The 13,331-nt window shown below is 34.1% G+C and overlaps 1 protein-coding gene across 1 annotated transcript in view; it reads right to left on the minus strand.

The window, feature by feature from the left end:
* Window positions 1–13,331, minus strand: part of LOC143256668 (glypican-6-like) — a 105,350-nt gene that overhangs the window by 13,484 nt on the left and 78,535 nt on the right. The window contains exons 6-8 of the mRNA XM_076514174.1: window positions 6,669–6,799; window positions 4,105–4,379; window positions 2,281–2,456 (exon numbers count right to left, since the gene is read on the minus strand). Coding sequence (XP_076370289.1) covers window positions 2,281–2,456; window positions 4,105–4,379; window positions 6,669–6,799 — 582 coding nt within the window. The remainder of the gene's footprint in view (window positions 1–2,280; window positions 2,457–4,104; window positions 4,380–6,668; window positions 6,800–13,331) is intronic.

Below are 13,331 nucleotides of genomic sequence, written 5' to 3' on the forward strand. Positions count from 1 at the left end.
GAGAGATATATTTAAATTATATTTACCCTTTTGAGCTTGTCAGAATGCCAGCCCAACCAGCAAAGAAACAAAAATGTTCAAATTAAAGAAGCAGCAGCAAATATTTAAGAATCATGGACTGAAACATTTGGCAAGATCAAAAAGGGTGATAAAGCATTATGTATCTTATGTTCTGAAACAGTGGTGTGCAGGACTTCATCTGTAAAGTGACATTATGAAATTGCTCATAAATGGTTTTGTGATAAGGGTGAGCAAGAACAAAAAGAACACATTTCTCAAGAAGTCAGCAACAACAACGTGCAGTCAAATGTTTTGATGAAATTTGTTGCTGCTAATTTTGAGATTTCAAAGATTATTGCTCAACACAGAAAACCACTTAGTGATGGGGAGTATATTAAATAATCGTGGCTAGAATGTGTTCCTTTCCTTTTTGACAGTTTTTCATAAAAAGAAAAAATTATCCAGTGCATTAAGAAATTGCCAGTGAGTAGAAACACGGTTAAAGATAGGATATTAAAGGTGGAAAAAAATAGCAGAACAGCTAACAAAAGATATTGGTTTATGTAAATTCCTTTCCATTTGTTTTGATGAGAGCATTGATTTTACATCAACAGCTACACTACCCATTATCTCTCAGTTTGGTAGGGATGATGAAGTCTGCACAGAACTGGTTAACATGGTAACATTACCTGAACATACAACAGGGACTGAAATATGTAAGGCAGTAGTAAATGAATTATCCAATCAACAGGTTGACCTTTCAACAATACTTTCTATAACAACTGATGGTGCACCCAGCATGATTGGTAATGAAGCAGCTTTTGTAAATCTGTTTTCAAAATATGTTGGACATCACTGGTAGACTTTCATTTTATTATACACGAGGAGGTTTTGTGTGCAAAGGTTGGCCTTAAGGAGCTTGAAAAATTTATGGAAATTTTAACCAAGATAGCTAATTTTATTTCTGTGCATGCTTTGAAAATAAGACAATTTCATAATTTACTGAGAGAAGTGAAGTTGCTGTACATAGGGCTACTTATGTACAACAGTGTTTGTTGGCTAAGTGGAAGTTCTATCCTTAAATGATCTGTTGAGTATTTGGATGAAAGTTGCCTGGTTTTGACAAATGAAACATTTTCTTGTCTAGAATTATCTGATGGTATGTGGATTTTTAGCTTGATGTTTCTTACAGATTTTGCCTCACATTAAATTGACTTGAACACCAAACTGCAGGGATTTGGCAAAACACTTGATGTTATGTTTGAAAACATAAAAGCTTTTGAAATCAAACTGAAATTTTTTTAACGTGATGTTTACAATGGCACTTTTATATAATTCCTAAACTTAAAAGAATATGAGAGATCTCAAAATTTACGAGAAAATATACATTCTGAGCTTGCAAATGTAACTTTCAAGCACCATTAATTCAAGTTTTGAACAATTTTCTTTGAGATTTAATATGTTCAGGTTATTTGAAAAAACTGCAAAATTCATTAAGTATGCAAACAGTGTAATGTTAAACAAACTGAATTTGAAAATGTTGCAGTGGATTGACTTGGATAATGGTGAGATGCAAATGACTGATTCACAAAGCAGATCAATTTAAAGGCAAAAGTTTGTCAATTTAGCTGAACTAGAAAATATTGAAATAGATTGATTATTGACTGGATAATGCAGAAAATCAAGTTCTGAAACTCTGAAATTTTTTACTGTCTGGAAAATGTCACAATGACAGTATTAACAGTATTTTCATCAACATGTTTATGAGAGTCATTATTTTCAGTGATGAACTTTGTAAAGTCTAATTAGAGGAAGACACTTGCTGCTGAAACTAGTACTGCATACATAGCTCTTAAAACAACCAAATACAAGCCTGATATAAAATATCTGTCATCTTTAAGTGAGACTTTTGCTGCTGCACCAGAGTATAATATGGTTATTTTTACTTTCCTTGTTTTTTTTTTTTTACATAATAAGAACCAAAGCTTATTATTTCACAAAATGCTTTCTGTTAATAGGAAAACAATGAATAAATATAAATAAGTAAGATGACTCTTTCTTTCTCCTTAAAAAGAGTCAATTATTATTATTATTAGTAATTCATTTATTTTATTTGTTGTGAATTACGATAGTTAATAACATGTAACTCTTAAAGCTGTTTTATTTAAAATAATTCATAATAATAATAAATGATAATCTGTTGCTAAAAATTACCATGGGAATGCAAGATAATCTTTAGAAGATTATCCCCAGTTTGGGCAAATTCTTTCAAAAACTCACTTGGAAATTCCCATTCTACATCCAATCCTCTGTATGCATTATTTAACTTGACAGTTATCAGCTGAAGCACTAAGTTTTGTTTCGTTATCACAATATTCTGTTTTGTAACATCTAAGCTGACTTCTGGGTTGTCTTTCTGGTTCATAAGGCCATTACCCACCAATGCAGCTTTGTACCTGAGTGTAAAAGACAAAATACAATTGAGAATTTTTAGTTATTCTAAAAAACTGTGCAATCTATTGTTTATAATTAATTATTAATTACCTACACTAGTTCCGTTCTACTGGTTGAGAAAAAGTTAAGAAAATACGAACAATACATCACAAGAAAAAGAATTAGACACCATAAGTGATGTTACTTACTCTACTTTTGTTCCGTTAATTGATAAAAAATCTAAGAAAATTTGAATAATACATCATTAAAAATAGAACTAGAGGTCATAAATAACGTTACCCACACTAGTTTTGTTCCATTGTTTGGTTAAAAAATGCAAGAAAAAACTTGAACATTATATCATAAAAAAAATAAGTAGAGTTTATAAAAATAATCTAAGAAAACTTGAATAATACATCATAAAAATAGAACTACACTTGATAAATAATGAAACATAAGAACACCATCAAAAGACATCTATCTATCATTCTTTTTTCCTTCTACTTCTACTTAACCAAACCCAAATATATTTAAGTACAAAAGAGGTTATTGTGTTTTCATTATTACATAAAAACAAAAGTAAAAATGTCTTGATGAAAGTAAAATATCTGATTTTATATTGATGTGAAATAGGAAGTTAAATTCTAAATAGACTAGAGAAATATTAATATTTTTGACAAAACGTTGGCACGTTCATATTTTTTACTCATGATATAAAACATAAAATGCTACTTCAACACTTTGATTTAACAGTTTTTAACACTTGACTGATAATTCTTGATATTTTCACTAATGGAATGTTTTCCAGGAGTGCAAGAAACGATAATTCAGAGTGGAAAAACATTTGATGTATCGAGGATGAATTTTTACTATAAAGAGCTTTTGGAAAGATTAATTGATTAGAAATATGAATTGCCACTAATAATAATTCAGTTTTGTTCCTACACTATAATTTCTGAATTATGATTAATTTTTTTATATGCATAATAATCAATCTTCAGCAGTGTGTGTTTGTTTTGAATGTCGTGCAAAGCTGTCCCTAATTTAGCAGTGTAAGATTAGAGGGAAGACAGCTAGTCATGACCACCCACTGCCAACTCTTGGGCTGCTCTTTAAACAACAAACAGTGTGGTTGACCGTCACATTATAACGCCCCCACGACTGAAAGAGCGAGCACGTTTGGCGTGACAGGGAATCGAACCTGCGACCCTTGGATTAGGAGTCGAGCAACCTAACCACCTGGCCATGCCAGGGGCCTTCAGCAGTGAGTTTAACAAATCTTTTACATAGTTTATATTATCATTGTTTTTATTAAGCACAAAAGTTACACAATGAGTTATTTTTACTCTACCAACCACGGGTATGGAAAAATCGAGTTTTAGCGTTGTGTGAGGCTTACTGCTGAACTACCGTATTATCTCACGATAAAGTACAAGTCCCTGAGTATAACTAAGTGCTACCAATTTAAGATTTCAAATCATTGTTATCATACATCAATTTTAAACTCGTATCAGCCACATTTTCATAACTTATACTACACTGCAATATATATAAAATATACTTTCATTAGAACGCCATTTTAATAAACATATGTATCTAAACGAGCACAACACCACCTAAAATGTTTTATTTGTGTCATTAGATGGCAGCACATTCTTCTCTCAAACTTACTTTGCTTTCGTTAGCCCATTCCAGCAACTTCCTTGACTGTTCCTCGTTGTTCTATCGCCTGTAACTTTTGGATTATCGCAAAGTTCATTCGGTAAGTTTGCCCAAAAATTCTTAGTCCGTCTGAGTTTCTTTTTTATTTTCCCTAAAAGCTGATTCAAGACGCTTTTGGTAGCTTTGTTGTCGTCATGTCTTGGACTAAATTTGAATGTCTTGAACTCCAACTCTTTTCTGGTATCTCGTTTTCCTAGACGAGGCCGTCCGCATTTTTGAAACAACTGTAAAAGTATACACGGGGCATTGACAAAAGCACGAAAAACCAAAGTGTTAATAATAAACGTTGTATTATGCTAATACGTGTGTGCTTATCACACTGGACAAATTCGTAACTCAAATCGTACAAAACAAAGTTCGAATAAAGCACAGCCGAAAATTTAAGTTAATTTTAATGTCCTACGTTTTCCTAAACAATTTCAAACAAATACAAGTTTAATAACAAAAAATTAACCACTAGCACAATGTTAAAACATATAACTATTTTTAACTAAATACTATATAATTTGGATAACTGCAGTAAAATAGTGAGTGTTATTTTATTACAAGTTACAGCTTTAACAATAATGAAGTTTATTCTTTAGAACAAACAAGACGTTTCGTACCCGTTATGAAAAAACTCTTCTTTACTATAAAAAGCTATAACTTGTAACAATCAGTAAGTAAATACAAAAAACAACAACAAATAATTTATCTATTTCAGTTTTCACAATTCAAAAATATCAGCTCAACAACAATTTTCCAAAAGGAACAAAACATTACAAGTCTTTACAGCATAGAAAATGATTTTAAACTAAAGAATTTCAATATTCACAGTAATTCATACCATCTTAATTAAAAATTCAAACTTTAGAGCTCTCAAAAATGCTTTTTTCCCCCCGGAAGTGCTTTTTATAGCCAATAGGTGCACGGAATGTTTTTCTTCTCCAATTTACAGTTTAAAGGATTAAATATGAGGTTAATACTGTCATTGTAGCATTTCAAATTCTTTGTCTCTTTCAACTGTAGTTTACTATAACAATTTGTACTGTTGTTAATTAGAAACTATTACAAATGCTACCAACGCAGAGAAACTTCACGCATTCGTCTTTTACCGTAGTTACTTCAGCTAGTACCAAATTTTTACCACAGTCACAACAACAGTTACTTACACTAGAACCAAATTAACTTCAATGTTTATTCTATCTATAAGCATTGCAAAGTTATAAAATTAAAAATATTCATACGCTTATTAACCATAAAGCACAACTTGTTGAATAACGAATCCACATTCCAAGCTTTCTCTTCTGCAGTACCTGATCTACAATAGGCCATAATGAAACATAGGCCATTTATCATGGAGACATATCTACCCAACAGATCGCACTGTTGGCCAATTCCCGGTGATGCCCCACTGGGCTTTTCCTGCTGCCGTCAGTGCATTCTATCCATAGCTAACAAGGTCAAACTTCTTCGGTCATTCTTGTTCGCACAGACTGTGAGGCAGAGAGATTCTACTATGTCACTAAACTCGAATAAATTGACCAAAAGAAACGTTCTCAGACGCTACGCCCTAATTGTTGCAATGGGCGAATGTCAATGAATGTTCCTGACAACAGTGATGGACGACAACGGTTGAGGTTATCGTTTTCATCTTGCTGATGAAGCACGAAAATAAGAGGCCCACGTGCAACTTCGCACGCACACCCTCGTTACTTTACATACCATCTTCACAAGTAACGTAGGGCACAGCAAAATAAACTTTGCTTACTGACCATGATAATAAAAAAATAAATATTTTACTTTAGTTACATATGTATGTGTTTAAGTTTTGTAAGAAGAAAGACATTTAACGTAGAGCTTGTTCTATGAAATAAGTTGTTCATACGAAGCTGTTTCTGCGGCATCGTGAATCCACAGCCGCTCAAGGGCATGAAGGTAAAACGAATACGAAAAAAAATACAGCTTGTAAACGATACAAAGTCGCCATCTGTCGAGCCATAAAAATAATTAATAAAGTGCAAAAAGAGAGAATGGATTCATAATGTTCTTTCTTGACTCTTTTCTTGTGGTTTAATTCTTAGAAGACTAAAAGGGTGAAGACGGATTAATGCCCTTATACCAGTATTCGGACTTGAACAGAAGCTATTTCATAAACACTTATTTTAGGGTGTTTTTTTTTTAAACACTCGGCTATACTAACCAAAAACACAGAATATGAAGCAGTGTTTAGACTGAAGTTAACATTAGAAGTGCATCAGAAGAAAGATTAGCCCCTTTTTGTTCTGTCAGATTAATATTCTTATAAATTAACGAGATACTCGACAAGCATTGTAAGTAGCCTCACTTCACCGCAGGGTGGATGTTACCTCACAATTAACATATTTCGATTAAGCAACAAATAAATATGAAAAACCACGTTCCATCAGCAATCGATATCCGAACAGAAAATTCCTATATCACGGTATATTTACCCTATCAAAAGTTGCCCGATTGTTCTCCAGAAAGCTATGCGTCATGGTATTATTACTCACCCTATCTGAAACGGCCTGACTGTTCTCCTGGAAGTTCATGACAGCTTCAGAGATTCGGATCTCAATGGGATCGACAACAGCTTCGATGTTAAAGGAATTTTCTAGTCGGACAGCCAACATCAAAAGAGCCTCTGATAACAAAAGAAAAGCAAACAAAAAAAAACAAAAAACGATTAACACTAAACACTGAAAATGACCAAGTCACGAGAACTGGATCATCCGACCAAACGAAATATAACAACAGTTATTACCTGAAGGTTCAGCTTCATTAGAATAGTTTCGCTTGTTTGGTTGTTTTACAATACTCACATAAAGCTATACGAAGGCCATCTGCGCTGACAGAATGGAAAGAAAGCCAACATTACACAAAACAAAACTCTTAGGCAACTCCAACCGAAAAGTGGGATTTGTATATCACTATTATTACGTACTGAAGTATCAAAATTACAAAAATGATTGTTGCAGCAACGGGACGTAAACCGTCAACTTTTGGATTCACAGTCCAAACATGCTAGCGACTGAGTTAGAGCCAGCCCAAGAACTATAGTTTTGTCCAGTGTAATTTAAAGATCCATCAACAGACATTCACTGCTGTTATACGAGTAACACACCATCGTATGAATGGTTCTCAATGTAGTTCTGTAATACCAAGATATCAATTGAGAGATTACTGGTTCGGCATGGTTAGGTGGTTAGGGCGCTTGGTCCTCAATCTGAGGGTCACGTGTTCGTATACCCGTCCCACCAAAGATGTTCGCCCTTTCAGTCGTGAGAGCGTTATAACGTGACAGTCAGTTTCATTATTCGTTGATAAAAGAGTAGCCCAAGTGTTGAAGGTGAGTGGTGATGGCCAACTGCCTTCCCTCTAGTCTTTCACTGCTAAATCAGGGCCAACTAGCGCAGATAGCCCTTATGCAGCTTTGTGCGAAATTCAAAACTGACAGATTACATCAACAAGTGGTGAAGATCACTGGTTTGATTGGTTTATATAAAACATAGCATTAGTATTCTACAATTTTTCAAAGTAGTATCTACAATTTCTTATACTCTCATAAGAATAAAAAAGGTAATTGTGAATGTATGTGCAAAGTAATCTAAGACGCTGATTTTTCAAAATACGGAAAAAAAGAGGTACAATACAATTTGAAAACAAATAATACCCTAGTGCCAAATCATACAAATCTTAAGGCCCAAATGCTCTATCTTATAATGCGGATTCAGGACTAGCCTAAATCTCCTAAGCTATTCGAACTTTTTTTGCAGGTTGGGATTATTTTTCGTTTGTTTTAAAGCAAAGTCACATTGGTTTATCTGCTGCAACCACTGAGGGGAATCGAAATCCGTGTTTTACATTGTAAGTCCGCGTTGTTACCGCTGCCACCCGGAGACTATTAGGATTATGGCCGAAAATATCGTTAATGAAGGCAGTACGAAACTAAATAACAAATGAATTCTAATTATTATAAGGATTGGTTTGTTTTGAATTCTGCACAAAGCTACTCGAGGGCTATCTGCGCTAACCATCCCTACTTTAGCAGTGTAAGACTAGAGGGAAGGCAGCTAGTCATCACCACCCATCGCCAACTCTTTTACCAAAGAATAGTGGGATTGACCGTAACATTATAATATCCCCACAGCTGAAAGGGCGAGCACGTTTGGTGTGACGGGAATTCGAACTTGCGACTCTCGAATTGCGAGTGGAGTGCCTTAACCATCTGACCATGCCGGTCTATTATAAGGAAGAACAGTCACAACCTTGAGCAGACGTAAAGTGACTTAGCAATTACGTCACATCTCATAAACATCTTTGATGTCATTGTGACTCTGTTTCTAAGTTAAACGATATTTAACCCGTGATCACATTAATATGAAGTATTTCTAGTATCACCGTGAGTGTTTTAGAAGTTACAAGAAGCATTTTATTAGTAAATTTTTTTTTATTTCGATTCCACTTGGTGCTGATTTGACCTATGCTGAATGAAATACGTGATATGCTGCACTTTTGAAACGGAAGACAATTTGTTATAAAGGTTGAAAAGTGCGATACACCGGATGATTTCAATGAAAACTATGATATTTGTCTGGAAAAGTCTGGTGATAAATAGCTTCATTTCCTCTTGACATATTTGGCAGTATCACAGATGTGAGGACGGAAAAAAGATGGTGGAAGAAAGCTCGTTAACCGTATAACACTCATTTCAACTTAACACCATCGTTAGAGTATGAAATATCAATATATTATACAAAGAAGGTTCGAGAAACAGCTTTCCTGGGTATATCTTCGATTATAAAAAAAATGCTAAATTATAATAGAAAACAAATCTATAACTGCGTGGCTGGTTTTGAAAATTTTGTGACTTGAAAAAAAAACACGATAACAAAGTCAATGACGAAACAAATTTGATAAGGAAAGTTGTGATTTTAAAGTTTATTGGGCTAAACCATACAGATTTAAAGACGAAAACTATATAAGAGGAAGTGGTTTTCACTGTCGATCTTTTAACTGAAGCTTTATTCTATTATTAAGACGTAAAAGAACGAAAGAAATTTGAGAATCCTAAAATCAGACTAAAAATATAAAAACACATAATAATATATCTTTCACAATCATTCAAATATGGTCCAAACTATGGACAGTGCTCAGTACGAACAAATAAAGAAGCAAAGACCCCATAAATAAAAACAAAGTAACAGACCAGTTTTTAAAAATAACTCGTGAAAATATGATGACGTTCTTAAGACAGTTCAGTTATAGAAGTAAAAACAATGAAGTTAATTTTGTTTCACCTAAAGACTGATTCTAAACCTTTATCCCTTTCTGTACGCGGAGAAAGTTTGAGAAGCCGTGTTTCAATCGACTTTTACGTACATGAAAAACCGGTTTATAAAGTACTCATTGACTCACAATATCGTTTTAATTTATGATAGGCTAATAAAACAAGTACTTTTGGTTTAAAAAAATCAATTAAGGGCATGTTCTTATGGGGATAAACCGTTTCGGGAAACGTTTGTCCGATTGAATTACAAAGGATATTTGTTTTAGAGACAAAGTTGCATTGGGTTATCTGCTGTGTCCACTGAACGGAATCGAGATCAGGATTTTTGGATTGAAAGTCCGTATCCTTACCGTTGCAACCGGGAGACTATTAGGATTAGAGTACAAAATATCGCTAATGAAGGGGGTACGAAACTAAATAATAAATTAATTCTAGTTTTTATAAGGAAGAATAATATATTAACTTAAGTAGAAAAGTGATAAAAACCCTATAACCTGAGCGCTTTAACAAAAATGGGCTTTTCTTCTTCAGGAGCAAACTGAAAATTCAGTACTACTTGTATTTTTAGTTTCTAATTTATGTGGCCGCAGTCTTAAACCCTAGCAGACGTTAAGTGACTTAGCAATTACGTCACATCTCATAAATATCTTTGATGTCACTGTGACTGTGTTTCTAAGTTAACGATATTTAACCCGTAACCACATTAATATGAAGTATTTCTAGTGTCATCGTGAGTGTTTTTAGAAGTTAAAAGGGAGCATTTTATCAGTAAAGTTTTTGATTTCGATTATACTTGGTGCTTATTTAACCTACATTGAATGAAATATGTGCAACAGTTAATATGATATGCTGCACTTTTGAAAAGGAGGACAATTTGTCATAAAGGTCGAAAACTGCGATACCTTGGATGATTTCAATGAAAGGTATGATATTTGTCTGAAACAGTCTGGTGATAAATAGCTTCTTCATTTCTTCTAGACATATTTGGCAGTATAACATATGTGAGGACGGAAAAAAGATGGTCGGAGAAAGCACGTTAATATTAATGATGACCATTTGCAATGAAGTTATTGATTTTATCTACATTTTAAAAACACTTTATGATTGTTAATATTACACGACTTCTACAGAAGACCAATATTTTGATGGACGTGAAAAATCCAAGCCATCATCGAGTAGAATATTTTACTTTTTGTCAAATCTTCTTGTAACAAAAGTGTTCAAATCCCACAATACCAAACACCACATAAAAGAGAAGTGACTTGCTTGTATAGAGGGACTCGTGTTAACGGTGAGTATTTAATATGTAGATCAATAAGTCAACATAGAGGGTCCAAAGTGTAGCCAACATGATATCATGAAAGTGTCCTACGTGTAGACCATTAAGACACCATAAAACGTGCACCTCGTTAAAAGACACTGTTTAACATAAGATTTCTAATGGCCTTTTCTAGGTAAACGATTATTTTTTATTCGTGAAAATATACTTCATTTAAAGTAACCGATAGTTAAGTGGGATGTAACGGTCATTGTTGTTGTTTTTTTTGCGTAAAGTTACACAATGGACTATATGTACTTTGCTCAGAGCGCTGAATCGAACCTTGGAGTTTAGCATTACAAGTCTGGCAACTTAAAACTTACCTACTGGAAGATCGGATGTTAGAACAGAATAAACATTGAAAGAAATATCATTAACATGTGTTAATGATATAACTAATTGTCGACGCATTTAACTCCTCACTCTTCTTACGTAGTTAAAAATTAACAACAAAACTACCATTGACGGACGCCTCTGTAGATTGGTTACTACGAGACATTCCAGAGACCCACATCGCATCTAAGCAGAAAAGATAAAAGAGGCCGTCATAGGGAGCTCGACAGGTTTAGTCTGTGGCAAGACGTTAGCTGCATAGCTGTTTGTTGCCCGTCACATGGTCAGGATGTATTTATTATCTCTTTCGTGCGAGTAAAATTCAAGGTAAAGTGTCCTGTAGTGGAGGATATTTGGTCCTTTACCTCTAAGGTTGTACTTTGTATTCAGGAAACACGTTTAACGTCTTTTTGTTACCTAAACGGTGCCAGGAATTCACGCCGTTGATCCGGTCAAATGACTAATGATTACCCAGTGCTAGTCCCTACCATAATTTTTTTTAAAGAAAATGTCTGATAAGCTAACAGTTTCATAATTAATCATGTGACACTAACAGTTGCACATCATTAAATTGCGTATTTCCTTGTGGCCTGATCAGAGCATGCGAAGGAATCCGACGAGAGTTTGCTCAGGTCAAGTTCTGAGCGTAATCTCAGTATATAAACAGAATACAACCACCAACTATCGCCAACTACATAGGTGTTATATCACTGACATGGCGTCGGTTTCCATGGGCACGACTGAGCCCGATGACATACCAAAATTATCTTTAGGCTTTGGTGACTTCCTTATAAAAGATAAGTAATATTTATTAACACGAACTAATTAAATGTAGCAAAAAAATCATAAATAGCATATAAAGCAGTAACAGCACCAATATATCCGGATGAGAAAACAGTCTTTATTTGTAGACGTTTGGAACCTTCGACAGCAATGACAATGCGACTCGCAACGCCCCCATGTGTGCGTTTCTTTATACGTCGTTCGAGCAGATCCGGGGAGGCTCGGATCATTCTCTCAACAGCACGAAGAAGCAAGTCAAAGGTAAAACACAGTGCTGGTTGCACGCACATCACATTAAACATTCTTCTGATTTCAAACATGATGAAAATTGGTTACCACACCAGAGCTGAAATTTATTTTCCTTTTAGTTTTGACACCAGGTGCTAAAACTAATGAATTGCAAAGCAAATTGGAATTTTCAACTATTCCTAATTTTCATCTAGTGAACCCACGGAGAAAAAAAAAGCATCACCAACTGCCGCTAATAGGGCTGTGTTAGACTCTTTGAATCGAATAATATGATTGACTCTCACTTTTATAACGCGCCCTCAGCTGAATGTGCGGAGAATGTTATGCGACATCATTTCTCTAACCTTAAACGGTTCGATAAGCAGCCTAGAACGCTAACTCAGGCTTTCTGTAAGAAATATTCTAAGAAAGAAAAAAATTATAGAAGATTTGTTGAAGCTTACAGATAAAAGGAATACATGTAGAGAAAAACTACCGACTGTTATTTTTGGAAAGGTTTAGCCAAACATTACCAGACTTTATGGAAAATATAGATTACCCTAACACAATACAGTAAAAATAACTTCAAAAACAGTTTTTTTATCAGAACAACACTGTCTTTCGAACCATTCAGAGTTAGATTTGCAATAATAAGTCCCACGTGTGAAACCTGTATATTCGTAATGTTAATACAAACGCATACGTTAAAAAAAACAAAACACAACGACAATTAGACAAAAAACACCCAGTCCTATAACTCAAGCACCTTTAAAATGTGATGAATCAGGGATGAATCCTAGTTTGCCCCTGATAATGTCTATTTATGGAAAACGCTCGGGTTATAAGGTTTCTTGTTCTTGTCTCAAATTTGTACATACAAAATTCAAGGAGATAATTTTTTAATTGAGAAAGAGATAAAAATACGTGAATTTATCGCAAGAGTGTATAATATGTACACGTCAAACTGAGTATATGACCACAAAATCATATTTCAAGATATTATTAAGTAAAATACCGGGTTTCTAGAAAAGTTGGTTTTTTTCCGTTTGACAAATCATAAAATAAAAAAAAACTAAAACAAATGGAACTTCCATTATAGTGACTTAGATCATATATATGCGAAACAAAAACAAACAAACTCGTGCGTTACAGTAAATCTTCTCACAATATCCATTACATTTAAACTAATTATATATAACAAAGACGAACATTCGCAGTGGCCAA

The sequence above is a fragment of the Tachypleus tridentatus genome, chromosome 7 (assembly GCF_004210375.1).
Source record: "Tachypleus tridentatus isolate NWPU-2018 chromosome 7, ASM421037v1, whole genome shotgun sequence".
Taxonomy (NCBI): Eukaryota; Metazoa; Arthropoda; class Merostomata; order Xiphosura; family Limulidae; genus Tachypleus; species Tachypleus tridentatus.